The 16,770-nt window shown below is 39.3% G+C and overlaps 1 protein-coding gene across 1 annotated transcript in view; it reads left to right on the forward strand.

The window, feature by feature from the left end:
* PHTF1 (putative homeodomain transcription factor 1) overlaps nucleotides 1-13,944 on the forward strand; it is a 30,239-nt gene extending 16,295 nt beyond the window's left edge. Inside the window, 11 exon segments of the mRNA XM_042464352.1 lie at nucleotides 229-414; nucleotides 3,262-3,336; nucleotides 6,118-6,336; nucleotides 7,173-7,301; nucleotides 8,185-8,457; nucleotides 8,805-8,936; nucleotides 9,119-9,205; nucleotides 10,585-10,740; nucleotides 11,650-11,745; nucleotides 11,887-12,012; nucleotides 12,484-13,944. Of these exon segments, the coding sequence (XP_042320286.1) occupies nucleotides 229-414; nucleotides 3,262-3,336; nucleotides 6,118-6,336; nucleotides 7,173-7,301; nucleotides 8,185-8,457; nucleotides 8,805-8,936; nucleotides 9,119-9,205; nucleotides 10,585-10,740; nucleotides 11,650-11,745; nucleotides 11,887-12,012; nucleotides 12,484-12,504 (1,500 nt within the window). The 3' untranslated portion in view covers nucleotides 12,505-13,944.
* The last annotated feature ends 2,826 nt before the right edge of the window (nucleotides 13,945-16,770 follow it).

A 16,770-nucleotide genomic window follows, 5' to 3' on the forward strand; every position in this document is an offset into this window, starting at 1 on the left:
GTTCTGTTGATGTAGCAGCTTCTTTTATTATTGCTGAAATTATAAAGCTTTGTAATATTTCTTTTCAATGCAGTTGTGAAACTCTGTTCTGTTATTTTGTTTTGCTTGTATGGATAGAAAATATTTTTTCTACTAATTGGTTACTATAGTGGAAACAGAATGCATGGACATGAATGGTTCCATCTGTTTGATTCTGAGTAGCTGTAATTTTGACTGCTTCTCTTTCAGATTAGTACCAGACGCTCTGGAATCTCTGATGAGCTGTCAAGTGAGGAGGAAGCAGAGACAGCGAGTCAGAGAATTTTGCTGCGCAGATGTGTAGAAGGTAGATCTAATGTCAATGAAAAAGAAAACCAGAGGATGAGATCTTCTGTTGTTTCTGTGTCAGTTCCCACCAACCAGTCAGTATCACAGGTAACTATGATTTATTGGCAGAGCATTTATCCTAGAGAGAATCACTCCACTTCCCCTCAGGCACAACTAGGATGTTGCTTTTACTCAGAACCAGTAAGAAGAGAAGGTGTTAAGATTTATAATTGATTTTAATGCTGCCACTTCAGATGTGTTTTAGCCCCTAGCATTTTACCCCTAACTAGGGGGCACACTGATGACATCTTTCTTCCCCCTCCTCCCCATGCAATAAGATTCCTCTTCTGACATTTAGGGAAATTTATTTTTAAGTTAGATATCATGTTTAGTTTAGTAAGAAATCATCTGTGTAGTTTTATACATACATATGGGCTAACAAATTTAATAAATATACCATCTAAATAAAACTCCATATAATATTATTAATCTTAGGGGCCATATCTAGTTCAATAAACAGTATTTTACAGGTAGTTTTATATGTAATAAGTATGTGCTGACTTTGTCATCCTTTTGTAAATTTTGCTTAAACAAAACAATCCTTGTTTAACAACTGGCAAATTTATGTGTACCTATTTACTAAATATCTGTTTAGATATTTTGTTGGTTTACTAAATTAAATTCCAGGTATTTAATCAGCTAGTACAAATAAATTATGGTGAAACAAATTATCACTGAGAGATTAAATTGCTATTTGATGAGCTGGTTGTTGGTAAATGAAAGAACAATTTTAAAAAGCTAGGCTACCCATGAAGTAATCAGTGGAACCATAGTGGCAATTTGGAATTGGCAAGAATTTTAATCAGCTTCTGATAAAATTTAATTTTTTTCTAGGTAGGATACAGTGGAGATACAGGGTTAAATCCAGTGTTAGTCCTACCTAGAGTAGACTCATTTAAATCAGTAGAGTACATTAATTGTGACTTAACAAGACACATTGATTTCATTGGTCCTATGTCGAGCCTGCAGTAGAGAAGACTAATATTAATTGAGCCCACTAACTAGAACCACGAGAACAGAGTCTAGGATGCAGAAGATGACAATTTTTTCATTTTAGTACAAAAGAGAGCTTGTAATAATGAGAAGTACAGTTGCTTTGTTCCAGAATTAAACCAGAACAAAACATTACTTTATGTGTGAGCAGATTTATTTAAAGAACATTAAAAATAAAGAATTGTGGCTATAAAAGGAAAGATTAAAGAGAAGTCAAAGGAAGTTCAATTATGGAAGTTTAGGGCAAATTATCTATGACTTGAATAGCTAAAATCCATTTCCCTTAAGTATGGATAGTAACAATTCCCAACTTCTTGGGTAATATATTCACGTGCTAGTTTCCAGAGTTGCATGTTTTTGTTAACTTCCACAGATGCCCCTTTCCCCCTCCTAGGACTTTATCACATGAGAGCTTTTTTCCCATTGCAATAGTATCATTTTTAAAAATGCTATGCAGTTGTGGTTATTCTGCTATCATACTTAAAATCTTCTCTGGAACAACAGTGTTAGTCTTTGATTAAAACTTATCACACACTGCCAAGACACTGTTCTTCTTCCTTTTGGCACACAAACATGGCATAGATACGCACAGAGATCCCCTATGTGAAATATAAATAAAATATAAATGAAAACAGTCTTGTATTTAAAAAGATCCTTTTTTCCATTTGGTGGTAGGGGAACTTTCTGATAGGTTAGATCAGACTAAGCACTGGCAGATGAAAGGAAGCTGGAAGCAGCTACTGATCGGCCTTTCTGCCAGTGCTTAGTCTGGTCTAAGTGATCAGAAAGCCTTGATCAGAAAGTTTTAAAAGGTCTTTTAAAACTCAAAATGGCTCATTATATCTGGAATTAGTTTGAAGAAAACCTCAAGGTAGGAAAAAAAACAAGAAAGTTGCTCTGGGTTATTGAAATAAATGCTTGCTTAAACTGTAAGCTGTTTGGCACTTATATTTCCAGGCATGTGTGTGTGTGTGTGTGTGTGTGTGTGAGAGAGAGAGAGAGAGAGAGATTCTGGAATAGGGCTGCAAAAAGGAGTGGGGACAGTGATTAACGTTTTGGCTTCTTCTTCACACCTTATCACTAGAGCACCCAAAGCATGCCCACTTGCCACTCTCTCACCATCGAAGATTGGTATTAAAACAGGATTGAATTATCACACTATAAAGTGGAGAACAACAGTAGTGGGAAAGGGGGTTGTTAACAATGCCTTTGTGTTAATGAAAAGAAACGCTTCCCAAATAGTCAACCACTGGGAAAACAATGAAAAGGGCCAACATCATGAAAACAAACAAAAGTCTTATCTCTCTCTGTCTTCCCCTTTTCATGTTGAAAATGGAGGCAGAGAAAACAGATTTAGTTGAAAGGAAAAATGTGTAGCTGCTATGGTGGAACTTGACAGTGGAACACACTCCCTCGGAGTGTGGTGGGATCTCCTTCCTTGGAGATCTTTAAACAGTGGTTGGATGCCCATCTGTCAGAGATGCTTTGATTGTGATTTCCTGCATGGCCGGAGGTTGGACTGGATGGCCCTTGTGGTCTCTTCCAACTCTACAATTCTATGGTTCTATATTGGGAATTGAGAAAGATTCACGATTTCTCAAAGAGAGGTTTACTGAACAAACTTAAAAAAAGAAGAATTTTAGGCATTAAAAAAAAAAGATTAAGAAGATTAAAATGATATACCTGTTGAACTTCAGGGGAACATTATCTGTGACTGGATTGCTACAAATGCCACACCTTTAACATTTATTTTTGAAGCAAAATGAGTTGCTTCTAGCTGGAGCAAATGACTGTTGGAGAACCATTTAGAAGAAAGGCTTGTCTTTATCCTGTTGCACACAGCTCTGTTAAGCTTTCTCATATTTTGAAGTTCCCCACATATTCTTTTTTTTTCTGAGGCAGGTCAAAGAGGTTGTGAAATCTATGCAAGATTCTGACAGCATAGCCGAATCGGAACTTGAAACGACAGTTCATGAGGTATTCAAAATTACAGATTATTACAGTAAGTCATGTGAAATGGAAATTCTGGATACAGCTGGCCATATTATTGCTCTTTTGAAATCTGAGAATCCCCTCAACTCTGTGTTAGAAAGTAGCTGCTTTGTTGACACTTTTCTTATAAAGTATTAGCCTTCCAATTCATAAGTATTATTGCAAAGATGACAATGGAAAAAGAATTGTATGGGATATGTTCCCAGCTGAAAATTGACTTCTCACTGTTTGCTCTTTGCCTTGCCTGAAAAGAAGGCTTCCTATCCAGTTCAAAGTAAAAGGAGAGGGGATAAATATGTATCCTTAGTGCAGTGGTTCCCAACCTTTGTTGGGCCGCGACTCCCATTGCGGATGAAAGTCCCACCCGTGGCCTCCCTGATTGGTTGGTAGGCCAGGAAGGGGCGGGACTTTCGGCCGCCTACAGGCCCCAGCAGCCTTTGCGTCCGGAAGTCCCGTCCCTTCCTGGCCTCCCAACCAATTAGGGAGGCCACTGGGGGAAAGGGGTGGGACTTCTGGCCACAAAGGCTGCTGGGGCTTGCAGTCCCGTCCCCTTCTCCCTGCGGGTGCATGTAGCCACGGGAAGAAGGGGAGGAGGAGGAGGCCCGCCCCCTTGGGTGCCTGCACCAGCACCAGAACCCGCGGGGAGGGGGGAGGCAGGGGGGGATTCCCAACTTGGCGACCCCCAGGTTGGGAACCCCTGCCTTAGTGGATATTTTATCTTATTTGCTAAATAACATTGATAATATCTACAAGTAACTATGTTTTTGTCGTCCTTGGTCAGACAGAACACAAAGCTATGGTATGTAGGAAAGAAAGGAGGAAGGCATACTTCAGTTGAATAATTAAAATGTTCCCTTTCAATATATCTACATTTGGCACATATAGCCAATTTATTATTTTAGCATAGGTTAAACCTTTGGGGGGTCTAGTTTAAAGTATGATGTAAAAGCAGGAGTTGAAATGGGATATATTTGTTGAGCCTTGTTTCATCTGAATTTTCCATAATGTTTCCCGTTTTCAGTTCTGCAAGTTTTCAAATTTATTACAGCCACTCTACTGACACAATTCACAGTTCAAGGGATCTTTCCACTCCTGAAAACCTTTCTTCACACATTTATCAGTTGTGGTAAAACAAGCAATTTTTTTCTAAAACCAAAATCTACTTTTTAAAAAGATCTATACCTTTCTGGACAAGATCCTTTCATTTGCACATGACATGTCATTTTATTTGAGTATTAGAGTCTGGATGATTTTGTGAAATTAGAAAGCTAGTGTACAAACTGATATCTGTTACTATAAAATTTGCCTGTTGAAAGACTAAGGGAAGGAGAAAGAGAAGAACTAGGAAGAGAGGAAGCCTGCATGCTAGATGGATAGACTCAGTTAGGGAGGTAATGGGTATGAACTTGCAGGACCTAAGCAGAGCAGTGGAGGACAGGGGGGGGGGGGGGGGCTTAGAAGTTTATCATCCATAGGATCACCATGAGTTGGGCTTGACTTTTGGGCAGTTCACAACAAGGACAACTAGCTGAAGTATGGGGCCGCACAGACACCTAATTGGTCCTCAGAGGCTGATCTCCATACTTCCCACTATCTCTGGAGGTTTTTTTTTTAATCTTTTGGGGAAAAAATACTGTTATGTTAAGCTTTTTAAGCACAGGATAGACCAGGGGTAGGCAACCTTTTTGAGCCGGGGGCCGGGTTGTTGTCCCTCAGACAACTGGGGGGGCCGAAGCCAAAAAATAAATAATTAAATAATTTGAAACAATTTAAATAAATAAATAAACCGGGACAAATGTAGGACAACATTTTCAAATGGTGGACACTTTTTTAAAAAAAATGGAGGACACGCAAAACATTTTGCTGATTTTTTAAAAAATGTTAATATAAATGCATGTTTCTGAGGCGGCTACAGACAATTGCCCCCCTTGCCCCAGCGCGTGAGAGGCCAAAGGCCCCGGCGGCAATCGGCGGCAGGACCGGGCTGGGGCCGGTCCCAAGGCCTTGCCGGGCCGCATCCGGCCCGTGGGCCGCAGGTTGCCTACCCCTGGGATAGACCTTGTATAAGCCAGGAAACCAACTGGAAGCCAGTTTTTGTCCTTTGAATGAAAGAAGTATCAAATATCAGACACTGGTTTAAAGTACTGTATAATGGGAAAGCAGGGAGTCTTTTCAGTAATAATAATCACAATAATAACCCCACCTCCATTTTGTTGGGTAGGGTGGGGAGATTTGGGGGACAGAATCTGGCTTACAGGTTGCTTTTTAGCCTACTCCAGGGACCCACATTATATATTTCACTATTATTGTATCAGTAAAATAGTTTGGAAAATATGTGATAATTAGAAAGCATTAAGTGACCCTAGGAATGCTTTGAACCAGAACTATACAATTGAGAAGATAGTATTTGTAGCTCTTCCGCAGTATACCATTTATAGCACTTATTTGCTGTTAGCAAAACACTTATTATGAGTACATTGATGTTTTGTCTGGTTCCTGTGGGAAAGTCAGGGACCATATAAAGCTTAGGGTGCCAATAGGAACGTATATCGGACAATTCTAGATCATAAAGTAGGACTGAGATTTGGCAAATACATTTCCCAGGAAAGAAACAGAACTGGATTTCAGATGCTTGCACTGTTGCAGCTTAAACTAAAGAATTGTGTATGAACAGGCAGGACCTCATTGAAGCTTGAGGAATTTTGTGTGTAGTCTCAACTAAATTAGGATTTCTGCACGATTAAGGTGATCTTTTTTTTTTTACAGGAGTCTAACCCCATTTATAGTAGTGGATCTAGGAGTGGCAGTGTATCCCACAGAGATTCGGAAAGCACTCGCCATGACTCTGAGACAGAGGATATGCTGTGGGATGACCTGCTTCATGGGCCTGAGTGTCGCTCTTCTTACACCAGTGACAGTGAGGAAGCTAAAGGAAAAGATGCAAAGGGAAGCAAAAAAGACCTGAAGGATGATGTTTTCCAGCAGGTTTGTAACACGTAAAGCTTTCTTGATATGTGCTATCTGTGTCTGTGAGCACTGCTTGTCTCAGTACACCTGTGATCAGGAGAAGTGATGCAGTCATCATTTCCCAGTATGCTGATCTGCAGCACCTCAGAAACTGTTCACTTGAGGTGCAGCCTGGCATAAGAGGTAGTTTTTTGGAGTCATGTTTAGTCATTAACACCTATAAATATGAATCCCCAAAGTATCAAGACTGTAAATTCAACTTATGATCTTGCAAATATTGAATAGGATACCAGCCAATATCTAGTGGAGTCTCCTTCCTTAGAGGTCTTTAAACCAAGGCTGGATGGACATCTATTGGTGATGCTTTGATTTAGATTTCTTGCATGGCAGGGGATTGGCCTGGATGGCCCTTCCAACTCTATTGATAGAACAATTTAGAATGTTAAGTTGGTGTGGCTGTTGTTAGGTGTCAAAAGTATTTCCCAGTCTACTTTAAATCACCCAGGGATCTGCCCATAGACTCTAGTCTCTTCTGCCCGTCTCCTTTTTAATTTGTGCCTTTAGAAAAAGTAATCTTCTGATAGTCTTGGAATTATCTAGCACTTTAATCTATAATTAGAATAGCATGTATGTCTGTCGTTCAAGGCAGTATGAACTCAAAGTGCCCAACAATGACAGAGGCTTGGACCTATCATGCTAATGATGCTTATTCGATTAGAGTCCATCTCTTAGCAGTATATGCTCTTTATGGCAAAGTGTTTGCTAACATATTACTTGAAGCTGCTGTTTGAAGCTATTTCATATTGGAGGCAAATTTTTCAGAATGTGGCTCAAAGATGCATTTTCTTTCTCAGAATCATTTATTCTGGCTGCAGAATACAAGTCCTGCCTCTACGAAAGTGAGTGCTCTCATTTGGGAGGGGAATGAGTGCAAGAAGGTGGACATGTCTGTGCTGGAGATCAGTGGAGTAATCATGAGCAGGGTAGGTTATGTTTATGAAAAAAAAGTTTCTATACATCTTGGAGCAAGTAGAATGAATATACTGTTGTCCTATATAAGGATTGGAGAAGATGTGGCTCTCCAAATGTTGGCTTACCACTTCCATAACTCTGGGCCACCAAAACTAATCAGGAAGGATACATGGAAATTTATTCCAACAACCTCTGGATGGCCACATGATCTGTTCTACATGAAAAGTTTTTACTGTTCTCTGCATCTCAGCATGCTCTTTCTGAAGCATGAGATGTAAAGTGTAAGATAGAAAATGTGTGTTTAATTTTGAGAACATGAAATTTGGTGGGTTTTTTGTATGTCAGTACCTTTGATACATTTGTCCTTAACTGTATAAAAACTTCATGAACTCTAGATAAATATTTTTTCCAACTGTTTGGTTTGTAACATCTTGCCTGATGAAAAAGCCCATGGAGTTTTGAAAGCTTGCAACATGTGTATTGTCCATTTCAGTTGGCCAATAAAGGTATCACTGATAGATTTTTGTTTGTATTCATTAAATGGCCAGCACAGCTACTCTTGTGAAGTTGAAGGCTTTCATGACCTGCAGCCATAGTTTTTTGTGGGTTTTTCGGGCTATGTGGCCATGTGGATTCACTGAAGATGCCAGCCACAGATGCTGGCGAAACATCAGGAAGAAACTCTTCTAGAACATGGCTACATAGCCCGAAAAGCCCACAAAAAACTACAGCTACTCTTGCGTGTTTTCTAGGTAAAATGTATCATCTCTAAAGATGGTATGTTTCCCTTTTATGACTATTTTGTTCAAAGATAACATGCTTCATAATGGAATGTACTAAATTAAAAATATCCAGCAGTCTGTGTAATTTTACTGCCGTTTTCCTAATCTACAGGTCAATGCTTATCAACAAGGAGCTGGTTATCAGTGGCTGGGAAATATTGTTACAGTTGGTTTAGCCTTCCTTCCTTTCCTTTATCGACTCTTCCACTCAAAGACACTGGAACAGTTGTGGTTCCTTTCTATAAAAGAACTTTTATATATCTTTTGTGGGGCTCCCACAACCCCCCCTGTTCTTATCCTTGCCACCATCATCTTCCTTGAACGCCTCTGCCTCACCTGGATGTTTTTCTTCATGATGTGCGTTGCCGAGAGGACGTATAAACAGGTTAGTTTAAACAGTCAGATAGGACTGGTGTTATGAGAGCCACATGACTGCCACTAAAAGCTCCCTCCTATGTTTCCTTTTGCTCTCTCCCAGGTAATGTCTTAATAGGTTGAAAGCATCATTATGCTTTAAGTTTCATCACTGCTTGCAAGTTGCAGCTTACCTTCTAATTTTATGTTTTGCAGTACACCTCTTCTAGAGAAATGTATAATTAAAATATCATTAATATCTTATTTTTCTTTATGTGACTGCAGTGATTTTAAAATATGGTAAAGGGGAAATCTGGGTGTGATGAAGAACTGATAGCAATGAGCTGATCATGATTGATACTGATTATTCTTTTGCAGCGATTTTTGTTTGCTAAACTTTTTAGCCATATTACATCTGCTCGGAAGGCAAGAAAGTATGAAATCCCTCATTTCAGGCTCAAGAAAGTGGAAAATATTAAGATATGGCTATCACTTCGCTCCTACCTAAAGGTGAGCTCAAGCTAACAGTTGACACATCAGCATAAAGAGAAGCATGAAATTAGAAATAGGTCTGTCTGCTGTTGCAGACAGTATTTAGGATGCAGGCTGTTTTAGGCATCTCTCTTGCTCTCTGTGGTCTTTTCTTGTGTGTTCTTGTTCTGTGCTCTAATTCAACATGTTTATTTTGGCAGAGGCGAGGCCCACAACGGTCTGTTGATGTGGTTGTATCTTCCATCTTCTTACTGGCTCTTTCTATTGCTTTCATATGCTGTGCACAGGTGAGAGCTCTTTACTTTTCACAGTGGGGAAGAATCAAATATTTGCCTCAGGTGAGGCAATCTTTATATGAGGAGGGTTCTACCTCAGTTTTCAAATGTGGAAGCGAAAATTGTTTGAGAATTTCGAAGTGAGAATCACCTCTGTTAAAAAAACTGTATTAAAAGGTTTCCAGACTAATTTTCTACTGGCTTTGATACAACCCCACATGGGATGCAGTTTTTACAGAAGAATGCTTTTTCAAATGGCTCCCTCTATGAAAAGTGACATGCTATAGCACTCACATTCAGCTGCCTGCTGAGAAGCTCTTTGAGATGTCCTGGCAAGTGACAGGTTGTTTTTGGACAATCTGTGAATTTTCTGTCTCACACAAGGATGCATTTCATAGTGCTGCCCCACATAAAACAATAGGAAACTATCATTGAAACCAGACACAGTAGTTGTTCTTAAAATATACACGTTTTTCAGTGTCATGACCCTATTGAAAATATGACATCTAGCGTCTCTTACAGTAAAATCAGCTTGTTGCTTTCTTGATACTTTTATGTCTCAACTGTTCCCCCCTCCTGGACAAGTCATTTTGAGTCAAAGCTGATACCCAAACTATCCAATCAGATGTTACCCGCCTTGAATCCCATTGTGGGAGAAAAACAGGATATGAAATAAATGTAATAAAATAGATTATTTCATTTTATTTTTAGTTTATATCCTACCTTTCTCACAGTACAGGATCCATGGCGACATACATTTTAAAAGTACAGTTGTCTGCTGTAACATACTAAAAACTGTATGCCTACTTACAAAGAAGTTACCTGCTGGTGGAAAGACAGGGGAGGGAAGGGAAGGAGCACACTAGTTTCTGTACTTCATATAGGTACAGAAGGCCAAGGCTACAAATGGTATGAACTGGAAGTGTTGAGGGGGGTGAAACTAAGAATTACAAACTGAAAGACTGATGGATTGTTTAGCTGTTTTCAAACCCACTGATTCTCCTCTGCATATGTTTGGCCCAGACAGGGGGAAAATGAGCTACAAATATCTAGGCTGGGGAGGAGAAAGAACAAAGCAGGAGAACCTGTGGGGAGGAGAATCAGCAGGTGAGGGATGGTAAACAACTGTATCCCTTATACTTTCTGCCAGTGCTTCCCTATAACTCTTCCTCCTCATTTCCAATGTTGTCAGCTGTTCAGGAACATGTATTTTGCCAAAGTGATGTGCCATTCCTTTCTTATGTCTCTCGGGAACAGACCAGTGGTGTGTTTGGTAAATAGTTCCCCAGTTGAATTATGTGAAGGAATCAGTTAAATTGCTGTAGCAGAACAAATTTCAAAGTAAAAGGGAACATTCCAGTCTGCTGATTTTGTCATGTTGTTTTTTATAGGTTTTAAAAGGTCACAAGACATTCTTGAATGCTGCTTACAACTGGGAATTCCTAATCTGGGAAACAGCCTTGCTCCTCTTCTTGTTGCGTTTGGCATCCCTAGGCTCTGAAACAAACAAGAAATATAGTAATATTTCAATTCTGCTCACTGAGCAGGTATTCTGCTTTATGTGTACTCCTTGTGACATTCTGTTCTCAAATAAACAAATAACCCAACACTGAAAAGTTAGCAGTTCAGTATAACTTTTTGCCAGTGTTAGTTTGCCATTTATGCCTCAAGGTATTCATACCCTGGTTTCCAATGACAAAGAGCCTCTATATAGTTTACAAGGTGATATTCTAAGAAATGTGTGTGTATGTGTATATATTTAAAGTTAGTATTGAAAAATAAGCTTATTTTCAAATCAGATGTTCTGTATGAAAGGCCAGTATCATTTAAAATTAAGTCTATAGGTTTATAGGTACAAATATGAGCTTTTGTAACTAAATTCAAGGTTAATTTTCATCCTTTTTTAAAGAAAAAAGCATATGCTTAATCCATGCGAGTGCAGATTAACTAGAGAATTTATGTTTGATAAAAACTGAAGCCAGAGTGAGGCTAGTTTGAGCATTTACCATTTAAGGGGAACATTAATGCCCCATTTAATTCCTACTCCATCATGGAGGTTACAGCTTGAATTTAGAGGAACTATGTAGAGAAGTGGAGGACAGGTCTTGGAGATGTCTCATCCACAGGGTCGCTATGAGTCATGGCCTACTGAGGGCAGTTAACAACAAACATATCTTTAGCTGTTTGAGATGTAAAACAGCTGTGCATCTAAAACCCCTTGTAAGGGCCAACTTTCAGTTGTATTAGTCAAGGAAAAGAACTTTGTTGGTTTGAAAATGCAAATATTGAGCTGCTTTAGTTAAATGGTCTCTACAGCCTAAATCTGTGTTGGTTCAATAGGAAGGTAAAGAAAATTAGATTGGACACAGTTGAGCATAGTAACTGTTGGCTCCGTCATTAGAGGTCAGATTGGGATTAGCATGGGATTAATAAATGGATTTCAAAATCTGTTACAGATTAATTTGTATCTAAAAATGGAAAAAAAGCCAAACAAAAAAGAACAGCTCACACTGGTGAACAATGTCCTAAAACTTTCTACAAAACTCCTGAAGGTGAGTAACTATGCCACTCTTTACCAATTAATACTCCCATTGCCTGGTGTGTTGCTTTTAGTAGCTAAAAGGCTGTTTCACAATTCCCTTATTATATGGAGACAGGAAGACTTCCAGAGTAAATTTCTTTTCTTATTGCAGGAGTTAGACACACCATTTAGACTGTATGGTTTGACAATGAATCCTTTAATCTACAACATAACTCGTGTGGTGATCTTGTCTGCAGTCTCTGGTGTCATAAGTGATCTGCTGGGATTCAATATCAGAGTAAGTGCCAACTTGTTTCTTGAGGTGGTGGTTCAGCTCCTGTTTCTTCACTCACTGTGTCTACAGAATAGCGGTATGCTGTTTTTCACTGTAACAGGTTAGGCTCATGGTTCAAGAATGTCATTTTCAAAGAGCTTTAAGCCTTTAGGACCTTCTGGGGTTCTTTGAAAAAATTAACCAAAACAGCTTCTTTTGGAAATGACTTGTATGCAGAAGCACCTTACCTAAAACACCCCTTCTTTGATTAGAAGCCTGCTGTTTTTTAAAGGCATGCATTTTCCATTTGACAGATGACTCGGACATAATTTTCTACTGTGTGTGTAGCCTTGAAATAGCAGCTCAGAACTTGCTACAAAAAGTACTGCTATGACTCTATCCCAGGTTTTTTACCTGTCTCCCCCTTAAACAAGTGTAGCATGCCTGAGTCTCTTATGTCAGATGAATGGTAATTATGGCCACTTAATCTTTCAGCTGTGGAAAATCAAACCATAACAAAGAAAAGAGAAGCTAAATTCCCCTTTCCGGGGCACAAGAATTGTCAGCAGTGCTACACAGAACTGGTATGACAGTAGAAGATGCAATGCTTCTGTATAAATGATATATGCTAGTCCTCAACAGCAACACAGATCTCATCCATTCTTCAAACATTCTCACAAGAGTTCAGAATAAATTTCTTTATTCCAAGTAAGATCATGGCTTGAAGAGATAATGATTAAATAAAGCCTAATAAATTAGCTTTATTAAACTAAAGTCTCTTAATGAGACAAATCTGCAACTCTACTGTAGTAGTATGAAATTTTGTTCAGCAACAGTTTGTTAAACAACAAAAGCCATGTTTTTTTCTGGTTTATTATAGTCCTGTCTAGCTGTCTGAGAAAATTAAGGCTTGCTACAAGCAGGTTGAGTAGCAAAGTCTTTTAATGAGGTGGCAGAGCGATTTGGTATGCACTTTCTGAGTTTAGACAGGTAGTTGTTTCTGCCACAATCATCTTTTTGGAAGTTGCTGTTGACCTACTTTAAATTTCTCCAAGTGTCGGTGATGAAAAGATTTTTCTTGAATGGCACCAGGATTAGCATCAGTTGATTTAAAAGAGGAGAAAAATGAAGTCTATCCCCACAAGCTAAGGATATCCTCTTCAGGCATTTGGCAGTTGAGGCTTCAGTTGCTTAGTAACGCACAAACAGCACCAGAAGGTGGCTTACATTATGCCTGCCACACACCAGGAGATGATAGGATTTTTTTTGTAATTAGCATTCTCCAAATAACTCATGTGAACTCAGACTAGTCTGAACAAGCAAAGCAGTCTCTCCATGAAAGAATAGTGATGTTTATATGCTACCACAGTGAGTGAGCAGATGTTTTACACTATTAGAGAGTGAATTAGAAAGCCAAATTTCTGCTGGGATACATTACACCACCCACTGATGGCAGTTAGCCCTGTGGATACTGAGTTGGTCCTGCAGGTTTCCCCACTACAGCGATCTCTTGATGAAGCACTTTGCACACAGCCCTTCAGATGTAGTACAAGTAGTAGGACTATGTGCATGTGATGCTGCCCTAGAGTTGTATTCCCCATAGATGAAAATAGTATTTGTTGCTGAACACTTTATATTTCAAACAGATGGCAGCTTCTAAATGTGTATGCAGTGAGTAAACTCGCAAGTACCTACCAAGGTCATAAAAGAAATGTGTAAAATAGTACCTTGGAGATAGTTGAAGTGTCCATGAACGGTTGGTTACTATTCTCTATGGATGCAATGGTTTTAACAGTTTCTCTAAACAGTGCACTTGTGTTTTTAAAATATTCTTTATATAAAATTTCTAAAAGTATACAATATTTTATATAAAATTACTGTTTGTGTATTTGCAGATTGATGGAGGAACATATGACAGTATTTAAATGTTAGTAATGTGAATGAATAAAAACAGTCTGGGAGGAATGTTCATGTTTGGTTGTGTTCTTTTCAGATGTATTTTTCCACAAAGGGAGCTGCTGATGAGGGTAGGGGAAGAGGGGATGAATACAGACAGGACTGATTGGTGCACTGACAAGCAGTGTACATCATGTCCTAAAGCAGTGAGGGAGGAGAAATCAAGGTCCTGCATAGATAGGTCTAAACAATAGAGATAAAAGTTGATGGGGCAACAAAGCCATACACAAGCCCTCTCTCAAACATTCCCCACCACATTAAATCTGGAGAGAATGTCTACTCATATTCAAATGAATGCAAGGCACTGCCTGTCAGACTTTTCTGCTGAATGTGGGAAGTTGGAGATGGGTAATGTGCATGGTCATGTTGCTTTACATGCATTGCTACACACCGTTTTGAGTATAACCCTTGAACAGGGTTTGATTCTGTAAGTATTGTGGTGCAAACAAGAGAATGAAGAGTGCTACTGAACTTACCTTTTCAGCACTCTGTGAACTCTTGCACATTTATAGAACTGTGCTTACCTGTGATCAGCCTTCAGTTCATGATTCCTTATATCCAGCCCCTTTTCTGTATATAGAACACCAAGTGGAATTCCATCTTTAAAAATCTATTTAAAGTACAGTAATCCAGAGGCAATGAACTAGAGTCTCTTTTTAATGTTATCTATATAAAAAATAATGAGCGATTTACAGGTCTCTTCCTAATCAGAACCTCAGAAGTATATATAAAGGTGCTGTACAATATATAAACATTTACATCCAGTACAACCATAGGTTCCTTAACATTCCAAGGCCACATTGCTAAGTCATTTTATGCAGTTGGGTACAGATACAAAGTCTCTGGGTAAGAGGGCTCACATCAAATAGCGGACAACAAATCAGGTCACACCATTAAATGGCTGAATAGCATCTGGATTAAAAGGGTATTTTGCTGAATAACGGGGCAGGGGGAACCTTTACAGTTTTACTAGTCATCCTGATATTTTTGCGATTTTCATTCAACACTATTCTGTGACAGTGTAGAGAATCTTATTCATGATATTTGTCAATGTATTAATCTACACAGGCTAACTCAAATATTAAATATTTTCACAGTAATGTTCTACATATCTGCACATATTTTCTTCAGCAACAAGTTTTTAAATGAGAAGCAGAGAGAAACAGCAAATGATACATTAAAAAAATGATTTTCAGATGATAGAGAATTAAACAGATGGTATTTTTTTTAAAAACAGTTCTCTGTCCTGCCCAGAACTGATTTGTTTTGTCTTAGCTTTTCCACAGAAATATTCAGGGGAAACAGTCCAAGCGATATAATGACTTTTAACTTCTAAAATTGAATTCCTTTGACCTATATCACAAGTTGTTTTCAAAATGCAAGGGAATTAACAACACCTGATGATTTTAGGGGTAGAACACTCCCATTTTAGAAAACAAGCCCATGTTGATCTGCAGGGGACTTTCAAGTTCACAGACAATATGCATAAGTCTTGCACAGATTTATAAAAAGATGAACAGATGTTTCAATGTGGATTCAATGAGCATCATCACATAAGTGTATCATCCTCGCTGCCACATGTACAGCTCTTTATAGAAGTAATACGCAGTCTTGAAACTTTTCAACTTTTCTTCTTTTCTGTGACATCTGGAAGCCAGCAGGTATCCAACTTAAGTTTTGCTAAACCTTTCTGCTGTTCTTTCTCAGTGTGCTCTTTGGTATCACTGGTCTTTCCCTCCCACCCTCACACAAACCATCAGCAACAGCTTCCCTTAGGAAGGCTCGTGCTTTTAAAGAGGTGAGTGGCATGCTGTGAAGCCACATGTCACTTGCGTTAACTGCTTCTGGTCAAATCAGACTAGCAGGATCAGCACAGGAGGGAGCACAGTTGTCATATCAGCAACAATAGAACCAAGCTACCATGATAATAACAGATACATCTCATTCTAGAGTGCTCCTGAGTTCAGTCCTGAAATGATGCCATAGACAGGCAAGATTAGAAGAATTTAATTTTCTCTGCAATCAAGACTTATTGCAGAGTTCAAAGAAATAATAGTGTCCTGGACATCTGCACCAATCTACTTCTGATAGTGTACACTGAGTAGTTTGAGGGGGGAAAGCTATACGTTACAAATATGTGCATGACTGCGAAGCAGTAATCTAGAAGTAACATCTTCCAAAGCTACAATACCTAGCCTATAGTTCTAAAACCAACAGGTAATCCCATGCCATTCAATTAACTGATGAATGGTGGGGTCAACATTTATGTAAATCCCATTGATTTAATGGGTGTACTCCATTTGGAATTACTAACTGGATTTGGGCCCATAATGTGTGTTACTGAAAATATACAGTGCGTCCTCGCCTTACGCGGGGGATCCGTTCCGGATCCCTCCGCGTAAGGCGAATTCCGCCTATGCTCGAGCCCCATTGGAAACAATGGGGCTTGTGCGCGGCAGTGCGGGTGCGTGCGGGGTGCAATTGAATGGGATGCGCCGCCCCTTCCGCCCCACGTGCACCCCGCGGCTTGAGCGCGTATGCTCAAGGCCGCGTATGGCGCGGGCGCACTGTAGTTCTGTAGACAGATGTGGTCTGAATGGACAATAAATTCTGCAAATCAAGGTGAATAACTTCCATCTTGTTGGCTCAGGATGCATGGCACTGTAGCAACTGCACAAATGCATTGAGTGGGTAACCCAGTCCCATTCAAGTCAATAAAGTACAGTAGTAAAATTGGGAACCAAATTACAAGCTGCTGTTGCTCTGTAATGAAAGGGGATTTCAAATGTCAAAGAGAAGAGGTTCATTATTGAAGGGGGGAATTGC

The sequence above is a fragment of the Sceloporus undulatus genome, chromosome 4 (genome assembly GCF_019175285.1).
Source record: "Sceloporus undulatus isolate JIND9_A2432 ecotype Alabama chromosome 4, SceUnd_v1.1, whole genome shotgun sequence".
Lineage (NCBI taxonomy): Eukaryota > Metazoa > Chordata > Lepidosauria > Squamata > Phrynosomatidae > Sceloporus > Sceloporus undulatus.